The sequence below is a fragment of the Rhincodon typus genome, chromosome 36 (assembly GCF_021869965.1).
Source record: "Rhincodon typus isolate 14 chromosome 36, sRhiTyp1.1, whole genome shotgun sequence".
Classification (NCBI taxonomy): domain Eukaryota; kingdom Metazoa; phylum Chordata; class Chondrichthyes; order Orectolobiformes; family Rhincodontidae; genus Rhincodon; species Rhincodon typus.
This window is the reverse complement of record NC_063367.1, coordinates 22,998,495-23,022,347: the sequence shown is the minus strand read 5'-3', so window position 1 is coordinate 23,022,347 and position 23,853 is coordinate 22,998,495. Positions and strand designations below refer to the sequence as shown.

The following is a 23,853-nucleotide window of genomic DNA, read 5'->3' as shown; positions in this document are numbered from 1 at the left end:
GATCTTTGCTCACTGTCCCACATCAATTCAACAATGAAGAATTAGGTGTATAATGCAACTGTGTAATATAAATGGCCCTACCTGACCTGGGACAGTTTGATGCTGACTCAGAGTTTAAGGATGGGAGGCAGTGGTGTAGAAGTGTTCCAATCCCCAGCACTGACACTCATCTTAAAATGGGACAAATCAATGAGTACGTTAGCAAAGATAATCTAATTACTAATAGTAAAAGTTTTGTTCACAAATTTGGCAGTTATCAAGACTAAAATAATGCATTGTTGCTATTTTTTGGTTAGCTTTTACTCATTCGGACAGCTACCAGATAAAAAGCTAGACATCAACCTTCATACAAGAAGAAATGACCAACATACAGAATTGCCCAATGTAAGGGGTTTGTTAATGCTGAGGTTCTTGGAGAAAGTTGTTAAAAATAACCAAACATTCTGACTGTGAAACTAGTTAGTGCTTTTTCCTCACCTCAGCAAAGTAGCCTTTGATGGCATATGGTTCCTCCATAGGCTCGAGTGCATTCTATGTAAGTCTGGTCACTAATTGTCTGGAGAATACAGACCATTTCATAACATCACAGTAGAGTCTGATACTGTTCATATTTGACTTGTACTTGCACTTTACAACAAGGTCAATGGATGAAGAACAGCAGGAAGCCTGAATGAATTCTCCTATTTATTCCTAAGGCATTTGGGCCAATAATAGTGGTTCAGTTGCTGCTGAATTTCACTGATGTAGCAGAGTGCATTAGCACTTACCTACTGAATGTTTAAGTTGATCCAATTAACAAACCTAACTTAAAGCAATGACACATTGTCAATTTTAGACAAATAGAAAATAAACAGTTTAATGCAGGAAGTCAGCATAACATGGGTTTTAATTTTTCAGTGCAAGTCAGGTGATAAACATTTAAAACAATACAGAATACCATGATCAAATAAGATAAGGCATCTCCCATTGAATATCCCATCTAATAATGGCATCCATCACATTCACCTCAATCATAATTTATTTTAACACACAACTTATGTCAGAGATCAGGCCTTTGCATTAAATTTCAGACGTTTCTTGGTAAACTTGAAAATGAGCTTCTTGGGCTTATCACCATTTGGATAATCTTAGGATGATCATAATGAGAAAAATAATCCAGCAACAATCAATCACAGTTAAAGCAAAACTTATTACTTTGTTTAATCTTTCAAAGAATCTTAGCAAGTTTCCTGAGCTCACTGGTTTTCACCATAAGTTAAATGATTTAACGTTGTTGAAACGTCTATCGTTTGCAAACTAGTTTCTTGTTCTGAAAACAGATAAGTAAAAATAATGATGAATTTTCTCATCCCAAGTAGCCAGGTACATTTCAAAGTCTTGGAATTGAAATTCTTTGCATCATTTCTCAACCTTAAGTTCAAAGTAATCAGAAAATATTAAACACTTAACTGTAAATTTCCATGGGAGCTTTCAGCACCTTCCTCCCTCTCCCAGAAGGACAGGAAGTTCTACATTAAGTTTAAAAAGTCAGGTAGTCAGGTATTACTTCCCTCTTTCCCAAAAGTATTCTTCCATACTCTTGGGAATCCGGTGGGGGTGTGGGTTTCTGATTTTCTGAATGGATATAAATTGGGAGGGCCGAATCATGGAGTAATATAAGCAGCATACTTAAGAAAGAGTTCCCTGATGGTACGCATGCAATCCACTGGTATTTATATTCTCCACTGTTATGGATACTGAAAAAATGAAATAAAAACAAAGTGTTGGAACTCCTTAGCAGGCTAGGCAGCATCTCTGGAAAGACAAACAGCTTGATAAAAGATCACTGAACTGCAACATAAACTGCTTCTCTCTTCAAAAGATACAGCCAGGCCTGCTCAGTTACCACATTTCTTTATTTTTGCTTTTGTCATTGTGTGCATAGTGGTAAGATTATTATAGAAGAGAATATTCCTATGAACTTTATTTTCATATTAAAACAAAAAATGCAACATCATTGAAAATAAAAGCCGCATAGAACTAGTCTGTCTTGTTATTAAAAGAAGGCTAGTAGACAATCCCATGGCATTTTCACAGCAAAGCTGCTTCTTGAGCGTTGTTGTAATGTTAAGATAATAACCTTGCCTGTCCCTTTAAGGCCACTTCTAATATTCCCTGTTGGTGTGAAAAAATTCAGGCAGTTGCAACTGCTCGTGAATTTTTGATGTCAGTCACAGGGCAAGTGTAACTGCCTGTAAAGTTCTGGGTTTGGGGCAGAAGAACCCAAAAAACTGGCTTTTTCCTCTTTTCAACAATTGCTCTGAGTTTGTGGCAAAGTGTGATGTGATGTCCGCAGTGTGACAAACATACACAGATAAGATTAGAATGCATTCACTTAAAAACTCTTGGCTGGAAAGAGCAAAGCAATGAACTACAGCCACTGCAAAGCAGTGCAAAAGATTTTTAACAGCTCAACAAAACACTTAGGCCATGTCGAAACACTGGAGCAAGTTTCAGAAAAACCCATTTCTTAAAGAAAGTTGCATGTTTACAAGATATCAAAATGTATGAATGCCTGGGCCACTTCTCAAGTCCTCTGGAGCTTATAAACACACATTACAAAGCTCTATTGTATGCTTCTAGTTAACAGTTTCTGCAGTTAAATCATCTATTAAAATGGCAAATGTGTTTTTTTTAATAAAAAGCGCAAAATATTGCTTTTGCAGCACATTTGTGAAAATAATATAAAAATAATTTCTATATTACAATTTTTAACTTTTGTTTGTAAATTTCAGTCATAATGCATCTTCTAGTTCACAAACACAAATGTATGGTTATTTTCTGCTCTATGTCACCATATCACTTTTACATTGGTAACTAATGCGCAAATCATCTCCTGGCATTTACTTTGCTGTAGTGTAATTTAAAAAAAAATGTTGGAATATAATTAATTATTTGGTAACAGTCCATGGAGTAACAAAATGAAAAGGTCTCACATTACTCCAGGTTACTGAACAAAAATTAAGGGCTGGAGCATCAATTCTGAACAGAGGTTGTAACCTGTTCTAATACATTGACTGTAGCGCAACTCAAGGACTCTTGAAATGTAATGAACAGACTTTGCTTCATGGTTTAAAGAGTTATAAATGGATGCTCAACTTATTAAGTTGCTCCTTCAAAATATTTGTAATGATGGATTTGGTTAATATTGCGAAACCGGAACAACATTTTCCAAACAATTCAGTTAAATAGACTTGTTTCCTCTTTCCCTGCGTTGAAGCTCTTCTTTGTAACAGTAAGAGCAGTAAAATTCTGTTTCTGGACTGCCGTAGAAGGGGCAGTTGTGCTGTTTGCATCGGTTTTGTTGTAGGGAATAGGGAGGAGCCATCATAATTCGCCCTTTGGTTTGCTCTCCACTCTGCCACACTGAGGAAACACCCTCATCTGCATATTCCAAGTAGCCATTAACATCACTTGTAGAAAACCCATTGGTAAACGTGTTGCTTTTATGTTCAGGGGGCAGCAAACACTTCAGAGGTTCCATGGTTTCTACAGTAGGGAACCCTATTGGACAGTAAGTTTGATATGACAGCGAGCGATTATGCTGCGGGTATGTTGCACATGTTTTCAGGGAGCCGATGACGGGAGGCTGAATGTCAACTTGGTAGTTTGATGACTGAGATTTAACCTCAGACACATGAATGACATGCCGCAACAAAGCTGGTGTGTGTGTAAAGTGGGCAGAGGTGAGAGTGCCAGTTTTAGGGATTTCATTTCTGAGGGGTGAATTGATCTCTGTTGTCTGACCACTCCTTCTTTGTGTTTGTGAGTTCAGCTGACCTGTATAGCCATGACAAGAACCTTGAAGAGTGTCCACCTGAGGATTTGATTCCACCTTGCTTTTCTCAGATGGTTCATGTTCCATCTTTTTACACGTGGAGTTACTGGAAGTATTTTTCTCTGCCTCTTTGCGTTTTTGCTCCTGCTCTGCATTGAAGCGTTCCTGAGCAGTAGTCAAGTAATAATTAATCATTTCCTCGTGAAACTGATGCCTATGGCTAGTCAACAGAAGTCCAGCAAAAATGAACTTCCTCTCTCCTTGCATAGCAGCTCTCAATATGTTGAGGCTGAGTTTGACATCAGTGCTGTACTTCCACTGGTCAGCTGGTTTATCTGTTGGAGCTTTAACAGAGGTAATATTTGACTTGTCCGTAGGAGATGAACTTGAAGATCGCAATGACTCATCTTTACCTCCTTTATTAGATTTATTGGATTCTTTTTTCTTGCCTTTCTCTGCATTCTCCCCATTGCGTCCATTGCTTGAATTTCCTTTGCTGATTCTTCCATGCACCAATCCTCCAAGTCCTCCCATGTTCTTCTTTATTTTAGTCCCCAGGGTTTTACTAAAGCTCCCGAGTTTGTTTGCGACAGAGTCTGTCCTATTCTTTTCCTTCTTTTGCTTATCTGCTTTATCTTTCTCTTTCTGGTTTTTGTTTCCATTCAGATTAGAGTTGCTGCAGATGGAGTCTCTGTCTGATTCTGAGTCAGACAGTGAATGGGCATCTTCCCCTACTGAAGCAGTTGGTGATTCTGGCTGGGCCAAAGGTGCCTGTGAGTACAAACAATTCATAACTAACCCAATAAAATCTATAGTATGATACAAAATTATTGGAATAAAACAAACTCTTTTATATTAAAATGTGACTGTTGCAATACTTTTGTCTAATGTAGTGTCTCACCAAATTATGCATTATGTAGTATCTCACCGAGACTGCCTTTGACAATAAGTGCCATTCGGATATTTCACTGTAGGCACACTCAGCTGTGAAAACCTGGCATCTACACATGTACTGCATGATAGAAACCACCAGAGAATAATCAGCAGATAATTTCCTTCCTTTAGTCTAAGGGTTTTGAGACCAATTGTGGAATCCCAACCACAACTGTATATGAATTGAGCCAACTAAACACAGATCAGTTAACTGAACCTGTGATCTTCCTATTTTGCATAGCTCACACTTGCACTGTGAAAGGTCGTTAGCCATTCATCTGCCCGAAAATAATAAAACTGTAGCATTTATTTTACGTTAGCAGATACCTACAGCTGGATTAAGCTTGTTATACCAAAAAATGTCTTTGTGACTCGAGAATGGAAAATGAAAATTTATATTTACAATGGTCATATATCAAATCACACTGCTAACAGCAACAACATAAATCAAATAGCAATCAAAGCAAATAGCCTTGAAACCCCACTGTGCAAGACGGCACAAGTTTCAATGTAAACACAACAAGCTCTTTTGTTCACTCCATAGAGGTATTAATTCACTTATAATAAATAGGGTAACACTACTGTTGAAAATAACAGACAGAATTTTACAATTGATACACAAGTTTTCACAATGATATTGCTCAGGGTAAAAAACATGCATTATTACAGTCTCTGTTGTATAGCATCACTGAAGATATGCTTTACGAGCCACATAAATCAAAGCAGGAAATGTTGTCCCTTCCACTTTCAAAGCAGAAATACTTTACCCTAGTTTCAGCAGGAATACAGATCCAGGATACATTCATATAGCTATGCAGTAGGTGAAGTTTGGCTTCCAGAGAAAGGACTAAACTGGAAGACAAGAATGCAGGGTGATAAAACATCTACATGGACAAAAGGTAAGCCACCGCCTGTGGTAACACTAACAACCCTAACTGTGAATTGGCATTAGATAAAACCAGTCAATTATTACACATTCAATTCACATAAGTCTTCAGGCAAAGACTGTGGGCAGCATGGTAGCTCACAGTGTCAGGGACCCAAGTTCGATCCCAGCCTTGGGTGCCTGTGTGAAGTTTGCACATTCTCCCCATCTGTCTGGGTTTCTGCCACGTGCTCCAGATTCCTCCCACAGTCCAAGATTAGGATTGACTATGCTAAATGCAGAGTTAGGGAGATAGGGTAAGGGTCTGGGTCTGGGCGCAGACCCAATGGGCCAAATGGCCTCTTTCCACACTATAGAGATTTTATGATTCTATGATAAAGCTGAAAAATTGCTGTATGTAAAATAAAAGCTTTGTGATTCTCAAAAGGGAACAAAATAATATGCTTTGAAATTAAAAGCAAATTAAATCAAATGTACTCACTTGGCCAACTTGGTGTTATCATTGTCATCCTTTCCCCACTCCCAATCTTTCTTGGGATCCATTGCAAAGTGCAAAGGTAGCAGTTTGTGTTCTGAGTCAGTCAAGGGAATTGCAGCTAAATAACAGAAAATATTAGAGCAACAAATATATAATATTGACAATTAGTGTCTCTTTCAGGAGTATTATAAGGACAGTTTTCTGAATAGAGAAATATATCTTTCTTTGCAATCTTACAGAGGGTCATTAATATTGGAATTGTGAAGCTACAATTGTTTTTGAATGCATTTTACCCCTGTCTGTTAATGAGAACAATTTGATAGTGCAGGCATAGTAGGAACTGCAGATGCTGGAGAATCCGAGACAACAAGGTGTAGAGCTGGATGAACACAGCAGGCCAAGCAGCATCATAGGAGCAGAGAGGCTGACGTTTCGGGCCTAGACCCTTCATCAGAAAAGGGGGAGGGGAAGGGGGTTCTGAAATAAATAGGGAGAGAGTGGGAGGCGGATAGAAGAGGGATAGAGGAGAGGATAGGTGGAGAGGAGACAAACAGGTCGAAGAGGCGGGGATGGAGCCAGTAAAGGTGAGTGTAGGTAGGGAGTTAGGAAGGGGATAGGTCAGTCCAGGGAGGACGGACAGGTCAAGGGGGCGGGATGAGGTTGGTCGGTAGGAGATGGAGGTGCGGCTTGAGGTGGGAGGAGGGGATAGGTGGGAGGAAGAACAGGTTAGGGAGGCAGGGACGAGCTGGACTGGTTTTGGGATGCGGTAGGGGGAGGGGAGATTTTGAAGCTTGTGAAATCCACATTGATACCATTAGGCTGCAGGGTTCCCAAGCGGAATATGAGTTGCTGTTCCTGCAACCTTCGGGTGGCATCGTTGTGGCACTGCAGGAGGCCCAGGATGGACATGTCGTCTGAGGAATGGGAGGGGGAGTTGAAATGGTTCGCGACTGGGAGGTGCAGTTGTTTATTGCGAACCGAGCGTAGGTGTTCTGCAAAGCGGTCCCCGAGCCTCCGCTTGGTTTCCCCGATGTAGAGGTAGCCACACCGGGTACAGCGGATGCAGTATACCACATTGGCAGATGTGCAGGTGAACATCTGCTTGATGTGGAAAGTCTTCTTGGGGCCTGGGATGGGGGTGAGGGAGGAGCTATGGGGGCAGGTGTAGCACTTCCTGTGGTTGCAGGGAAAAGTGCCGGGTGTGGTGGAGCTGGAGGGGAGTGTGGAGCAGACAAGGGAGTCACGGAGAGAGTGGTCCCTCCGGAAAGAAGATAAGGGTGGGGAGGGAAAGATGTCTTTGGTGGTGGGGTTGGATTGCAGATGGCGGAAGTGTCGGAGGATGATGCGTTGGATCCGGAGGTTGGTGGGGTGGTACGTGAGGACGAGGGGGATTCTTTTTTGGTTCTTATTGCGTGGACGGGGTGTGAGGGATGAGGTGCGGGAGATGTGGGAGACACGGTTGAGGGCATTCTCGACCACCGAGGGGGGGAAGTTACGGTCCTTGAAAAACGAGGACAACTGAGATGTACGGGAGTGGAATGCCTCATCCTGGGAGCAGATGCGGCGGAGGCGAAGGAATTGGGAATAGGGGATAGCATTTTTGCAGGAAGGTGGGTGGGAGGAGGAGTATTCTAGGTAGCTGTGGGAGTCGGTGGGCTTGAAATGAATATCGGTTTCTAGGTGGTTGCCCGATATGGAGACAGAGAGGTCCAGGAAGGGGAGAGAGGTGTTAGAGATGGTCCAGGTAAACTTAAGGTTGGGGTGGAAGGTGTTAGTGAAGTGGATGAACTGTTCGAGCTCCTCGTGGGAGCACGAGGCGGCGCTGATACAGTCATCAACGTAACGGAGGAAGAGGTGGGGTTTAGGGCCGGTGTAGGTATGGAAGAGGGATTGTTCCACGCAACCTACAAAGAGGCAGGCATAGCTTGGGCCCATGCGGGTACCCATGGCTACCCCCTTTGTCTGTAGGAAGTGGGAGGAATTGAAAGAGAAGTTGTTGAGTGTGAGGACGAGTTCGGCTAAGCGGATGAGGGTATCAGTGGAGGGGGACTGGTCGGGCCTGCGGGACAGGAAGAAGCGGAGGGCCTTCCCATGCCCAAATCAATGTGTTAGTTCTAGTAGACATACACCAAAAAAAGCTAAGCATAACTTTTTTTACTTCCCCAGAAATAAAGCTTGCCAACCAAATCAAGTATCTGTGTAAATAAGAGAAGGCTCAATATTCATTACAAGTGTGATTAACTATACAAAGACAAAAAGGCACAGTAACAAATAGAAAGCAAATACTACAAATGCTAGAAACATGCAGCAAGTCAGTCAACTTATGTAGAGAAAAAACAAGCCTTGGGCTTGTGTGTGAAGTTTACACATTCTCCCGGTGCCTGTGGGTTTCCTCCCACAGTCCAAAGATATGCAGGTTAGGTGGAGTGACCATGCTGAAAATAAATTGCAACATAGTGTCCAGGGATGTGTAGGTTATGAGAGTTAGCCAAAGTAAAAACCCCATGTGGGGTTACAGTGACGGGATGGGTCTGGGTGGAATGCTCTTCAGAGGGCCGGTGCCAACTGGTCTCTTTCTGTACTGGAGGGCTTGTGATTCTAACTACATTAAGAAAGGAATCATACAAAACATTGATCTGGCTATTTTCAAACTGTCTGATCATAAATGTACTTTCAGCACCTTACGTCCATGGTTTTAGTTTTAGCTTTTGTTAGATTATGCTACCTACAATGTACTTAATCAGGTGATATGTAAGTTGACCCTCTGGATCAGGCCTCTCCGCTCTGCATGTGTCTGTATCAGTGTAATTGCACAAATGTACTCAATGAAAACAAACAGAATTTATACAACATCTTTTGCAACTCCAGATGTCCCACCACATTATAGGCAATGAGCTACTTTTTAAAGTACCGTGATTATTAGAATGCTTGAAATGTGGCTGGCAATTTGTCCCACAAACACCAGACAACACTGACCAGAAAATTTGTTTTCAAATAATGTTAATTGAGGAATTAACGTTGTGTCAGGCCACTGGAAAGAGCTCCCTGGCTCTTCTTGGAATAGTCCTGTGTAATATTTTCTAGAACAGATAAGGCCTTAATTTAATCATTTTACCCAAGCAACACATTTGATAGTGCAGCATTCCGTCAGTCCTGCATTGGTGCATCCTCAATTACATGTAACAGGGCATGAAACCATGACCTTCTGATGTAGTAGCAAGAATACCACCCACTGAACAAGCTTGACACCTTAGTGCATAGCACCATAGTGAAATACTGAATAAATACACAGAGCCTACTTTGAGCCCGGATAAGCATTTCACAATAAAAAAACCAGCATTACAACACTGGAGGAGAAAAATAAAACTGGATGATATTTACACTTGCAATGAGGCAAATTAAAATTTAACCATCATCCTATGTGACTCTTTCTACAGTGACAGGAAGGAGTACAATGCCATATGGTGTTAACAGCATATTGCACTGCTGAAATGTTCCTCATTTAGGGTGCAAGGTCTCAGACAACTATACTTCACTTATTTTTTCATCTTCTTTCATTAAATTGGCAATACTTGTTAATGGATATGATTGTCCACCTAAGAAATTCCATGTCACTAGTTTGGAGACAGTGAGGACTGCACATGCTGGAAGCCAATGTCAGTAGATGTGAAGCTGGAAAAGCACAGCAGGTCAGACAACATCCGAGGAGCAGGAGAGTCAATGTTTCAGACCAAAACGTTTCATCAGGACTGGGGAGGGGGAGGGGAGCCCAGACGTAAATGGGGAGGGGAGGGTGGGGCTGGGGAAGGGTAGGTGAGATGATGATAAGTGGATATAGTTAGGAGGTTATTGTGATTGGTCAGTGGGAAGGGTGGAGCAGATAGGTGAGTAGGAAAATGGACAGGTTAGGTCAGGTCAAGGAGGCAAAGAGGAGGGGAGGGCTGGACATGGGATAAGGCTAGGGGTGGATTTTGAAGCTGGTGAAGTCAATATTGAGGCCATTGGGCTGTAGGCTCCCAGGTCAAATATCAGGTGTTATTCCTCCAGTTTACATTTGGCCTCACTCTGACAGTGGAGGAGGCCAAGCATGGACACGTCGCCAGGTGAGTGACAGGGGGAATTAAATGGATGTCAACCAGAAGGTCAGGTTGGTTGGTGCGTGCAGAGTGCGGATGCTCCACAAACTGGTCCCCGAGTCTGCGTTTGGTCTCCCCAATATAGAGGAGACCACATCGGGAGAAAGGATACAATAGATCAGGTTGGATCAGGTACAATAGATTCGGAGGTTGGTGGGGTGGTACGTGAGGACTAAGGGGAATTTATCCTTATTGTTGTTGGTGGGGGGCGGGGTTTGAGGACAGAAATGCAGGAAATGGAGGAGATATGGTTGAGGGCATCCTTAATTACAGAGGAGGTTCAGGGGTTCTGTGGCTGATAAGCCTGACCCTGGAGCTGCACTTCCACCACATGTTCGGCAGGTGTTTCTGAAAGGTGGAAGTACTCTTTGGCCTTGAGATCATTGGCATTCCCTTCTCCAGTTCCTTTTCCATATTTTCTCTTGCTGTTGGGTGTTCTTGAATTGTGACCCTTCATAACAGCAGTTTCTTCCAAGTCAGTTTCTTCTCAGCAAGGGTCTCCCATGCGATTCCATCTGTGTTGCCTTTCTCAAGGGAAGCCTTCAAAGAGACTTTGGAAGGGTTCCTTTGTTCTTCTCTAATTCAAGTGCATCCCTTGAGCTGGGACAAGATGATGTGCTTTGGCAGTTGGAACTCAGGCATTATAAGCACGTGGCTGGCTCAACAGAGTTGGTTTTGGGTGATCGCAGCCTCAATGCTGGTACTGTCAGCTGCTTCAAGGACAGTGACGTTTATATGCCTGTCCGCCCAGCTGTTGCAGAGAACCCATCCCAAACAGCTTTGGTGGTGCTTCTCAAGTGTCTTGAGATGGAATCTATACGTAAATCAACGTTTTGGAGCCATATAGGACAAGTGGAGGATGACTGCCTCGAAAAGGATCTTGGTACCAGCACAGATGTCACGGTCAAAGACTCTCATCCTTGAAGACTAATGGTGATGCTCATAGATGGGCTGTTGAATCTCCGCATTGATGTCTGCCTTAGATGAGAGGTAGCTTCCTACATAGCAGAAATGTTCCATGATTTCTCCACTGAAGTTAAATGGAGGGATGGGCTGGAAGTTGACCTGGACCAAGTTAAGGATTTGTCTTCTTGAGGTTGAGGCTGAGGCCAGTTCTCTGGTATGCTCCTGCAAAGGCATTAAGTGAGGTTTGAAGATTCCCTTCCAAGAAACCAGAGATGACATTGTCATCCACATACAGAAGTCTCACAAGCAAGGTCATGTCATTTTCTTCTTCAATTTCAACCGGTATAACTCAAGATTATCTTTAATGGGGAGCTGGGGTATTTCCTCAAATACGTTCTCACTGATTCTTGCAATTTGGTCTAAAAGTTCTTTGAAGTGTCATCTCCATTGGAGGCAGACGTTTTCTCCGACTGTCGCTCAACAGGGTGCCATTCTTACTCCAGATCGGTTTGAGGCTAAGGGTGTTGGGTCCGTATATCACCTTGGTGGCATGGTGGAACACTCGGTGTCATGCTTGTCAGCAAGAAGTTGCAGCTCCTTAGCTTTGTCAGACTACCAGTGGTTCTTGATTTCCCTAGTTCTTCTTTACAACACAATCTTTGCTGTTGATAAATTCTCCTCTCTGCTTTGCTTATATTACTTTTTGCCAGACAAAGACAGATTTCTTCTTCTTGGTGATGAGATCTTAGCTAATATTTCATTTTCAATGAACAAGTCTTTGTGTTTCCTGGTCTTGTAGCCGATGGTTTCTTCACAACATGAGAGGATGGCTGACAACAGCATTTTGCAGATTTGCTCCATTATTAAAACGAACGCTTTGGAGATTTTGGTGAAGACACTTTTGAAGTTTGCTGGTTTGCTTGACTCTTGAAGCCATTGAATGTTGAGGTTTTTCTGAACTGTTTCTTGGTCTTCAGCTGCTTCTGTTGCTTCTCTATTTCTGGACTAAAACCTTTAAAAGATATCTGGCCAAACAACGTGTCTTTGCAAGGCACAAGGCTTTGGTACTTCAACATCCACTTACAAATAAATGAGAAATTTGAATATATGGAGGCTAATAAATTTATTGCTTTTGCTCTTCTAACCAAGGCAAATTGTTCCATGAAATGGTGGCTGTGCTAACAAAGTGCAAGTCACATTTGAAATTTATAAACCGTACCAGCAGATGGCAACAAACTCTAAATTATTCCACATTGATGACCAGACTAAAACCCTACTGACTCAAACTGGAATTTGACAGAAATTTTCATTAAAACATGTTCGATCTTCTACATTTAAGAATAACAGAACAAACTAATGGATATCGGAAATATTTTGTTTTTACGCAAACACTTCCCAATCCAAAATAGCAACGTATCCACATCAAAAGCCACGCTCAAGGTACCCTATCCTGCTCATGTCCAGCTCTGCTCCCGCTCACCACTTCCTTCCTCTGTGCTGTCACTGTGTGCCAAGGCTATGGAGATGAGCATCAAGAAGCACGAGGAGCAACTTTGAAAGGTCATTTGAAGGGTCCTGACCCGAAACTTCAGCTTTCCTGTTCCACTGATGCTGCCTGGCCTGCTGTGTTCCTCCAGCTCAACACTTTGTTATCAATTCTAACAATCCCAGATTGGCACTTCTGCATCATCCAGACCTGCACATTCAGAAGTCCTGAAACTTCTGGCTTCTAATTCGATCTGACCCTGAAGTCTGGCTTCTTATTGAAGAATCTTGAGAAGTTACCCATGTTGAGGAGAGGGAACCAGTGAGTGACATAGTCAGGAAGTAGGTGGATCGGCAAAAGGATAGGTCAGGGATGGGGGACAGGCTGCTTCAAAATGGCAGTAATCAGGTCACACAGCCCTATGTCACACTGGTGAGAAACTACATTTTATCCAATGATGTTAAACAAGATTACAAGACCCTATGAACTTACCAAAGACAATGCAAAACAACATTAAAAGGGGCAACTTAAAACAGGTAATTACTATAATACATCATTTGGGCATCTACGGAAAGAGAAAATACTATTCCACTATGCTCAGACAACAGAAAACAATATGACCAGAACAGTAAAACAAGCAGCAATAGATCAATCAACAGCAAATGCAGCTCAAGTTGTTCTAGATAACAGGACAGTACAGAAAAAAAAAGGAAAAAGAATGAGACTACTGAAAAACAGGGGAAACATAGATGAAATTAGAAATGCATGCGATTTCTGTCAACATCTGAACAAAGATTAATCGTCTCTTCTCATTCAGATGTTGGCATTTCCAATATCTTGTTTTTACTAAAACAAGAAGTGACATACTGAGATGGCTGCACAAAGTATGACCATTATTTAGTAATCATTTCACCTGTCTGTTCTTCCAGCTCATATCACTTGTCATTTGAAACATTTTAGTACCCAGTACAGATCTATAATGTCCTCCTATAATTTTCTAAACTTAAAACACATTCTCCACAAATGCAAGGCCATTTTTCATCTTCTGAATACAAAACTCTTGCTGTGGTTGGAACTCAATCTTGTCTCAGAGATAAGTTCACTACCACTCAGTTAAACTAAACTGCAACAATATGAAATGAAACCAGTCAGGTAGAATTTTTACCTACTCATTTTCACAAGGACATTAATTTATAGTATTGAGTAATTGAATATTACCTTGTTTAGTCCAAGGTGGTGTTCAACAAACAGCCTCCTTGAAATTTCAAGGTTGTTTTGAAAGTGAAAAGTCTGCTTGATTATCTTTGAACAAAAATCAGTTGAGGCTTTGACATCACATACAGACAATAGGCAAGAAAATACATACATAATACCTTGTTCCCGTTGTTGATCATTCTGTTCCATAGAAACCAGTGCAGAGAAATGGGCCTGATCATAGGCTAAGACTAAAGGTGAGCAGTGACATCTGTTAGGGGGTACTTCCAGAGGTAAGTAAATCCCTCCAAAAGGTATTGGTGCAAATGCTGCAACAATAAAAAGCATTAACATTTCTTCAGCATACAGGGCAGTGAAATGTGAAATAATCAACTGTTAGAGCAGAGCCATCTCAAAACTAAAGATGGCCTTTTCTTCACAGCTGTCTGTTGGAAGATCCTATTTCAAACCTAACCTAACTATTCTTATTTAGGTACTGACTGGACTGCCATGTATTTACAGCATTTTCCGTGACATCAGATTGTTCATTAATTGAGTATTGCATCTCAAAATCACTACTTGCAGACTGGAGAAACAGCACAAAGTGCTAATATTAAACAATCATGCATTTTGCTGAAGAACTCCCTGTCTAACTTGCTGCTTAAGTTTAACTGCACCTGTAATAGTTACAGAAGGCACTGATAATTTAAAACTATCTTGAAACAAAACATCACTAGCCTCGATGTTACTGGCTTTTACTCAGTTCCAATGCTATTGAAATATCAGAGTTTAAACTCTATATTAAATAGCAACATAATGTGAAAAGAGAAAATCTGCTATAAGCAAATATTATTGTATCAGGGCTGGGGGGACAGGAGGAGAGAAAATAAGCTGATAAAAATATGGACATCTTACTATAATGAATTGGAATAAATTTGATTCATGCAAAATGTGTAGCTGAATGGCTGTCATCACCTGACAATGGGCATAAACTGAGTGACATCTTTTTTGTTTTACAAACAACGGATTAGATTGTAATAAAAGGAGAAATGCTGGAGAAACTAAGCAGGCCTAGCAGCATCAGTGGTGAGAAACCATAGTCAACATTCCAGGACTAGTGACCCTTCTTCAAAAGTTCTGAAGAAGGACAATTTCTCACCACAGATGCTGCCACATTTGCTTCTCCAGCAATTTCTATTTTGTTTCAGATTTTCAGCACCCACAGTTCTTTGTTTATTTGGATTAAATTGTAAGTTGGACAGCCTTATTTAAAACAATTCACTGAATATTATTCTCGAGATGAACGTGCTCTTCTTCATTCTTGGTACATATTCACTATTATTTAAAGTTTATCGACTCCCCCGTTCTGCTCTACATTTACCAACTGTGGTCAAGCATGCAGCTGCCCTCTAGTGCTGTCTTCAAACTGGTTGTAAATATATGTAGTTAACAACATGGCAAGCAATACCACCTGTAATTTTACTCCTACTGCATGGCAATATCTGGCCTCTAACTTCATCTTTATTTGATTATGGCTGCAGAAGCAGGAGGCAGATCTTGTACTTCTATATACTAGCATCCTGCGGCTCAGGGTGTATCTGTAACCAGTCCTTGCACCAGCTGCTGTCAAACTTTAAGGTACAAAGTGAATGACACGTGGAGAATTTTTCCCTCGAACACCATTACAAAGAGATCTTGATCAAATGGGTCAATGGGCTGAAAAATGGCAGATGGAGTTCAATCTGGATAAATGCAAGGTATTGCGTTTTGGTATAACAAACAGGGGCAGGACTTATACGATTAATGGTAGGGCTTTGGGTAGTGTTGTAGAACAAAGGGGCCTAGGGGTGCAGGTACATAATTCTTTGAAGTTTGTGTCACATATAGACAGGGTGGTTAAAAAGGCTTTTAGCACACTTACCTTCATTGCTCAGTCCTTTGAGTTTAGGAGTTGGGAAGTCATGTTGAGGTCATACAGGACATTGGCGAGGCCTCGTCTGGAATACTGTGTCTAGTTCTTGTTGCCCAGTTATAGGAAGGATATTATCAAGCTGGAGAGGGTTCAGAAGAGATTTAACGGATGTTGCTGGGTAAGGAAGATTTGAGTTATAAAGCAAGGCTGGATTGACTGAGACTTTTTTTTAACTGGAACGTAGAAGGTTGAGAGATTTATAAAATCATGAGGGGTAAAAATAGGGTTAATGGGAGGTGTCTTTTCCCTAGAATAGGGTATTTTAAGACTGGGAAGAGGCACATTTTTATGGTGAGAGGAGAGAAATTTAAAAAAGAACGAGAGGTAAAGTTTTTACAAAGAGGGTGGTTTGCGTGTGGAATGAACTTCCTGAGGAAGTGGTGGATGTGGGCATAGTTACAACTTTTAAAAGACACCTGGGTAAGTACATGAACAAGAAATGTTGGAAGGATATGGGCTAGGAGCAGGCAGGTAGGACTAGTTTAGTTTGGAATTATGATCGGCATGGACTGTTGGACCAAAGGGTCTGCTTCCGTGCTGTATTACTATGGCTCTAAGCGCCTAACATTTATCTGATGTGTTGCCGTGTGTCATGGCTAAGGTTCCACAAGAACTCAAATGACAGGCCAGTCTAACTAGTTTCATTGTGTGGTGTTGCCTACTGGAATATTGAATCACTTGGAGAAAATTACCTTAAAAGAATAAAACAGAAGAAAAGGCAGACTAACCTTCACCTCCAGAATCCCTTAGCATTGTATCTGCAACAACAACAATTGGTCTTCGTAATACATGAGCCAAAACAAAGACATGGAACTCCTCTAAACTTTCATAAACTGGATCCTCTGTGTTATCCACACTGTGAATAAAAAAGATTACCCAATGGTGTTATACAAAGTCTTCACAGTATCTTATAAATTCACAAGGTAAACCTTTCGTTCAAATCAAATTGTATCATTCTTGTTCTAGTCAAGATGAAGGATACATGGTAATTGATTTTTAATTGCAGGTTCCAATGTCAGCATCAAGTACACCCAAGTCAGGGAAGGCAAGGTGAGATGCAAAGTAAAAGATTTTCTATTATGTCCCAAAGCATCTCAGTGCTAACCTCAGGTCTTTTTATTCAATTTCCAGACCAGCTATTCCTGATAATTTGGTGTCATTATCTGGGAGAGTTTTGGAATATGAGCCCATATCCTGAAGGAACTGGGCTAGATCGTTTGAAAACATTTTACATAGGACTCTAAACTAGAATAGAGATGACTTTTCATTTAATTGGCTTGGGCCGATATTTAACCCATTGAACCACCGAATTCTCAGACAAACATGTATTATTTATGACTTATGGGTGCTAACTTTTTCTGTAAGCACTCTCTACCAACAGACACTTTTTATGTTACTATAGTTACCTCTGAATCTAAAAATGGATACATCTAGTAGCATAAAATTTCTACATGAAATATGTTTAATAAAAGAAACCCATACACTTCAGACTTGTGAATTTCAAAATAATATACATCTTTGAGCGAAGGTAATGCATTTTAGATTGACTCATGTTTGAAGAATTGACATTCTACTATTTTGTAGTCATCTGAAGTGCTTTCCATCCTGAGGCGTAGATACTGCATGTATTGACAATTTTATTTTATTTCTTCTGTCATTTCAGGTGTTTCTCTCTCAGCATTCTGCATTATTTTGCAAATGTAAAGGGGTTAAGTGTTAATGCTGTAGCAAGATGAGAAAGCATGGTCCAAGATAACTCAACTTCTTTCCCAAGGGCACAACCTGAACTCCACTCTCACACTTTCATCATGATTGTTTATGCTCATTTTGAAATGAACGTTGAAAGGTTTATAAGTAAACCAACATTGCGCTATTCCTAGCTAATGATCCTTAAATGAAAATAACAGCAGAATTTATTCCGTTGCCCATTAATGTCAGCAGGCAAACATTTTAGCAGATGCTCCAGTGATTTTATTCTACCAAATGCATGGCTGAAACTAGGCTTCCACCTCCAAAAGCAGTAGCATTCAGACACCAAGGGGATGAAGAGCCTCTTAAGCAGGTTACATTCTTAATTTGCAGAATAGTACTGCAAAGTCAAATGAGATTATTGCAGAATTCTACTCATGACATATTCTGTTCCAGTCACGATCAACTGCAGTTAAATGTAACAGGATCTAATAGTTACTCCAAATCATCGAAGACAATAATCAAACAGACAGCAAATATTCTGGGTCTTCTTTCAGTAGTAACTGGAATTCTAGACAGTGGAAGCCAGAAGGTCAAGGCCTCCCTACACATGGATGACATCACTGTTCTCTGCTCAGATTTGCTGTCAGTGCGCGGACTCACAAGCATCTCCAACCAGTTTGAACTGGCCTCCGGAGCCAAGGTAAATTGAGGCAAGAGTGAGGTCATGTTCTTTGGAAACTGGGCTGACTGATCCTTTATACCTTTCGCCATTAGGACAGATTATCTGAAGGTGCTGGGTGTATGGCCTGGAGGCGCTGCGGTGTGCATCAAAACTTGGGAAGAGCATATTGCGAAAGTGAGGCAGAAACTGGGCAGATGGGAGCACTGCTCTCTCTCCATTGCGGGTAAAAAAAAAGCTGGTCATCAGGTGTGAGACATTCTTGGTGTTATAATAGGTCTGGCCAATTCCCTGGTCCTGCACCACTGCAGTCACCCAAGCCGTCCTCCATTTCATCTGGAGGTCAAAGATGGACCAGGTCTGAAGGGACACCATGTATAAAGCTCTAGATGGGTGGGGGTAATGTACCCAACACCATCCTCATTCTGGTGGCGACGCTTGTGTGCATCTGCATCAAGCTGTGCGTACACGCATGGTACTCAAGCACCAACTGTCACTACGTACTGAGGTTCTACCTTTCCCCAGAGCTATGAAGGACAGGTCTGACCTTGTTGCTGCAGAATGCTCCAAGTAGTTGGACTGTTCCGTTTCACCTGTCCTTTGTGGAGAAATTTGCAAAGATAAACACCATTAGGAAGTGGTTAGCACGTAACAACCTTGAGACCCTGCGGGATAAGGAGAGGGTGGATCCCTGAGCAGACTGTCAAAGTCATTTGGCAGAATGCCCTATCACAGAACTTTCCAACAAACACCAAGACGTCACTTTTCTGATGGTGAGATGGGCACTACTCATCAGATTTTTCACGTACGCCTGGACTCCTTGTGCATATTGCCCTTAAAGCAGCTGGTGAGTCGGGTGGGAGTTGGGGGGTTGGGGGGTTGGGGGGGGATTAGTGGGGGGGGGGTGGGGGGGATGAGACTGTCACACATCTCCTTCTGGAACGTGTGTATGCAAAGGTAGAGACACAGTCATTTTGTCCACAGTTGTCCTGACTAGCTCCTTGATGCAAGACTCTGTGCTATACGGGATCCCTGTAACACATACAGATATTGACTGCATCTGGAAGACCGTCAACTTGGTGAAAGACACTCTTCGGTGTTCCCAAACTTGTTGGTCTTCCAGTGCAAAGAGTTGGCCTCAATCGAATGTTGCAGACTGGCAAATTCCAAGGTCCAGGACTAAGCGCTGAGGGACGTACTAAAGCTTAGGGCAGCCACCATGGCCTAAGGTCTTTCTGCCAAAGTACAATGATAGTCCATTCAGTTATTGGACACTCTTGGTGCCTCAAATACATGTAAATAGTTTCTTACATAATTAAAAAATGCCTTTGGTTTGTTGTAACTATAAAGAAAGTCAAACCCCAATGTTGGTCCTCAATATGCAAAGAATGTACAAAACTGTGCGGCACGTTGGCTCAGTGGTTAGCACTGCTGCCCCACAGCGCCAGGGACTCTGATTCGATTCTACTCTTGGACAACTGTCTGTGTGGAATTTGCATGTTCTCCCCGTGTCTGCATGGATTTCTGCTGGGTGCTCCAGTTTCCTCCCACAGTCCAAAGGTGTACAGGTTAGGTGAATTGGCCATGCTAAATTGCCCATAGTGTTCAGGGATGTGAAGGTTAGATGGGTTGGCCATTGAAAATGCAGGATTACAGGGATAGAGTTGGGGGATGGGTCTGGGTGGGAAGCTCTTTGGAAGGTTGGTGTGGACTTGTTGGGCCAAATGGCTTGTTTCCACACTGTAGGGATTCTATTAGAAAAAGACTGAACTGCTTTTCTATCTGTGTATGTCCAAAAAAAAAATTAAAGTATGCTTTTGCAAAAAAAAATTAGATCAACTTTGTTGTAGTTCATCTTTGAGGGTGTTACAAGAAATGTGACCTATGTAATACTGGAGGGATAACTACAATACCTGCCCACTGAACATTAGTTAAATCGTAGTCAAATTTTCATAGAATCAAAGAATCCCTACAATGTGAAAGGAGACCATTCGGCTGAAGTCCTCACTGACCCTCTGAAGAGCATTCCATCCAGACTCATTTCACTATTTTACCCTTGTAACCCTGCATTTGCCATGGCTAATTTACTTAACCTACACATCTGTGGACACTGTGGGCAATTTAGTGATGGCCAATCAACATAATCTGCACACCTTTGGACTATGGGCGGAAACTGGATCACCCAAAGTAAATGCAGGCAGACACGGGAGAATGTGCAAACTCCCCAGAGACAGTTGCCCAAGGGTGGAATCAAACCAGGCTCCCTGGCGCTGTGAGGCAGCACTGTTAATCAGTCAGCCACCGTGCTGCCCTTTTGCTGGTTGTGTAGTTTATGACAACTAAAGATACAGGAAATCCCATCACTTGCTTGTCTTAACAAATTCCTTTGACCTGATCTAAACTTCATTCAATGCAGACGTTTACTGAACAGAAGAAGGGCATTCGGCTAATCACATCTATGCCAGTCAACAAAAATCTGACTACGCTAATCCTATTTTCCAGCTACTGGCTCATAGCCATGGAGGCTATGGCAATGCATGTCAATATCTACATACTGCTTAAATGTTGCAAGAGGTTATGATTTCACAACCCTTCCAAACTGCTAAACCCTCCCCCACAAATTAAAAAAATTCTCCCCTTCTAAATCTTAAATCTATGCTCCCTGGTAACTGACACCTCTATTAATGGAAAAAGCACCTTCCTATTCATGCTATCTATGCCTTTCATAATACTTACCACCACTGTCAGGGCTCTTTTTAACCTTCTTTGAAGAAACAAAATCCTTTCCTCACAGATCAGACCCCCTCCAACCCAGGCAACATCCTGGTAAATCTCCTCTGCACTCTCTTTGCAATCACATCTTCTATGGTGACCAGAAACGCACACAGTGCTCCAGTTGTAGCCCAATCAGAGTTTTATACAGTCCCTGTTTTTATATTTCATAGTGGCTAGTATATGTAAATATCCCATTTTCCATCCTAACCATCAGATTTCCCTGTCCTGCTACTTTCAGGGTTCTGTGGTTATGCACAACAAGGTCCCTCTGATCTTCAGTACTTTCCAGACTCCTACCATTCATGGAGTAATCCCTTGTCTGGTCTGCCCTCCCAAAGCACATTACCTCACTCAAGAGTTGAATTTCACTTGCCACTGCTTTGCTCAGTTGACCAGTCTGTTGATATCCTCCTGCAGTTCACAGCTACCCTCCTCACTGTTTATTAATTTTCACGTCATTCATTAACTCCTTCTTCCTGTTCCCCACATTTAAGTGCAAATTGTGCCTGTACACTACAAACAGCAAGGTCCTCAACACCAAGACCAGTGGACCCACTGGAAACAGACTTCCAGTCACTGAAACATCCCTCTACTATCAATTTCCTGCTTCCTGCCTCTCAGCCAAGTTTGGATCCAACATTCCACTTTACCTTGGATTCCTCTGGTCTTACTTTCTTGGTCAGATTTCCATGATGGTGACTCAGTGGTTAGCACTGCTGCCTCGCAGCTCCAGGGACCTGGGTTCGACTCCACCTTCGGGCAACTGTCTATGTGGAGTTTGCACATTCTCCCCGTGACTGCATGGGTTTCCTCCGGGTGCTCCGGTTCCCTCCCACAGTCTAAAGATGTGCAGGTTAGGTGGATTGGCCATGCTAATTTGCCTGTAGTGTTCAGGGATGTGTAGATTAAGTGGGTTATAGGGGGATGGATCTGGGTGGGATGCTCTGAGGGTCAGTGTGGACTTGTTGGGCCGAAGGGCCTGTTTCCACACTGAAGGGATTCTATGATTCTATGATGATTGACCTTAGCAAAAAGCCCTGCTGAAGTCTATGTAGACAACACAGAATGCATCACTTTCATCAAAGCTCCTGGTTACCTCAAAAGGTTTGATCAAACTTGTCAATCTAAACCTTCTCTTAACAGATCCATGCTGACTAAGAAAACACATGCAGTCATGGGGAGAATGTGCAAACTCCACATAGACAGTCGCCCGAGGGTGGAGTCGAACCCAGGTCCCCGGAGCTGGAGGAACACAGCAGGCCAGGCAGCATCAGAGGAGCAGGAAAGTTGACGTTTGTCTGAAGAAGGGTCCCGAGCCAAAATGTCAACTTTCCTGCTCCTCTGCTGCTGCCTGGCCTGCTGTGTTGCTCCTCTGCTGCTGCCTGGCCTGCTGTGTTCCTCCAGCTCCACACGGTGTTTTCTTAGTCAGCATGGATCTGTTAAGAGAAGGTTTAGATTGACAAGTTTGATCAAAACTTTTGAGGTAACCAGGAGCTTTGATGAAAGTGATGCATTCCGTGATTCCAGCATCAGCAGTTCTTACTATCTCCATACTGACTAATCCTGATTAATGTGTATTTCCTCAAGTACAGCTGTGTACAGTCCTCAGGATTGTTCCTAATAACTGGGACACTGAATAAATTTCAGGAGAAAGAGTTTTTTAATTAGTAATGGACTGAAGAGTTTGGGGAATGGGGAGGAAAGTGAAGTTGAGACTGAGATAAGATTAACCATGATTGTATTGAATGGTGAAGCAAGCCTGAGGAAGTGAATTGCCTATTCATGGTCTTAGTTCTCACGTTCTTAACTTTTCAATATCAAGACTAGCCTGTAATTTCCTGGTCTATCCCTTCCTCCCATTTTTAATAATAGGACAATTTTAGCAGTCCTCCAGCCTTTTTGGCACCTTACTGTGGCCAGAGAGATGATCTGAAAGTTGTTATCAAAGCCCCTGATATCTCTTCACTCACCTTCTTCAACAGCTTGGGATACATCTCATTCAACACTGTAGATTTGTACACTTTTAAGGCTGCTAAACCTGCTAGTACCTCCTCTACCATTTTTTTCGAATACTTCAGTCCTCCACCCTCTTGTCTTTATCTGTGTTGTCCTTTTCCATTGTGAAGACCAATGCAAAATATTCATTGAGAACAGTGCCCTCATCTTCGGGTCCACATGTAGATTACCGCTATTGTCCCTAATGGAACCTACTCTTTCCCTAGTTATTTTCTTGCTTATATTTTTTAAAAAACCTTTGGGTTTTCCTTTATTCTACCCACCAGTTCTCTTTATGCACTCTCTTAGCTTTCCTCATTTCCTTTTCAAATTTCTCCCTGCACTTTTTGTATTTCTCTAGGGACTTTACAGTATTCAGCTCTTGATATCTGCCATGAGCTTCTCTTTTTTTTTAAATTGAAATTTTAAAAATTATTTAACAGAATTCTGGCTTTGTTCCCTATTGGATAATGCAAGTGAGGCAAGTTGGAAAGGTAGGCTGCCCCTGAACCACTTAGTAAAGTTCAAAGGCTACTGCAATAAAGTGCAATGCCCACCATCAGGATCTTCTTTTCTAGTGTTGTAGGAAATTTATTGAACTTTGACAAAGAACTAATTTAAATTGCTGAGACTAATCAAGCCCTTTGATACTGCACAAATTATTTACATCTTAATCTTACAAGGATAGATCAACTTAAAAATAAAACATACACATATTCATCTTTTCTATTTCACATACACTGAATATAAAGCTTTATAACTAAAAGCATCAATACTTTAATTTTAAATTACTGCATACTTGACTAGTCATATCTCTGCCATTTCCCTGTAGCAGCACTTCACCTAGAGCGCTCATCTGCCTTTTTCTTATAGCCCTGCAAATTGTTTTTCTCCAGATAATTAT

General features: G+C 41.8%; 1 protein-coding gene across 2 annotated transcripts in view; it reads right to left on the bottom strand.

Annotated features, from left to right (window-relative positions):
* Positions 1-873: 873 nt before the first annotated feature.
* otud7a (OTU deubiquitinase 7A) overlaps positions 874-23,853 on the bottom strand; it is a 156,940-nt gene continuing 133,960 nt past the window's right edge. For both annotated transcript variants that reach the window (XM_048617176.1, XM_048617175.1), the window contains 5 exons: positions 16,537-16,664; positions 14,016-14,165; positions 6,118-6,232; positions 5,518-5,602; positions 874-4,588 (listed from right to left, as the gene is read on the bottom strand). In XM_048617176.1, coding sequence (XP_048473133.1) covers positions 3,224-4,588; positions 5,518-5,602; positions 6,118-6,232; positions 14,016-14,165; positions 16,537-16,664 — 1,843 coding nt within the window. In that variant the 3' untranslated portion in view covers positions 874-3,223. The remainder of the gene's footprint in view (positions 4,589-5,517; positions 5,603-6,117; positions 6,233-14,015; positions 14,166-16,536; positions 16,665-23,853) is intronic.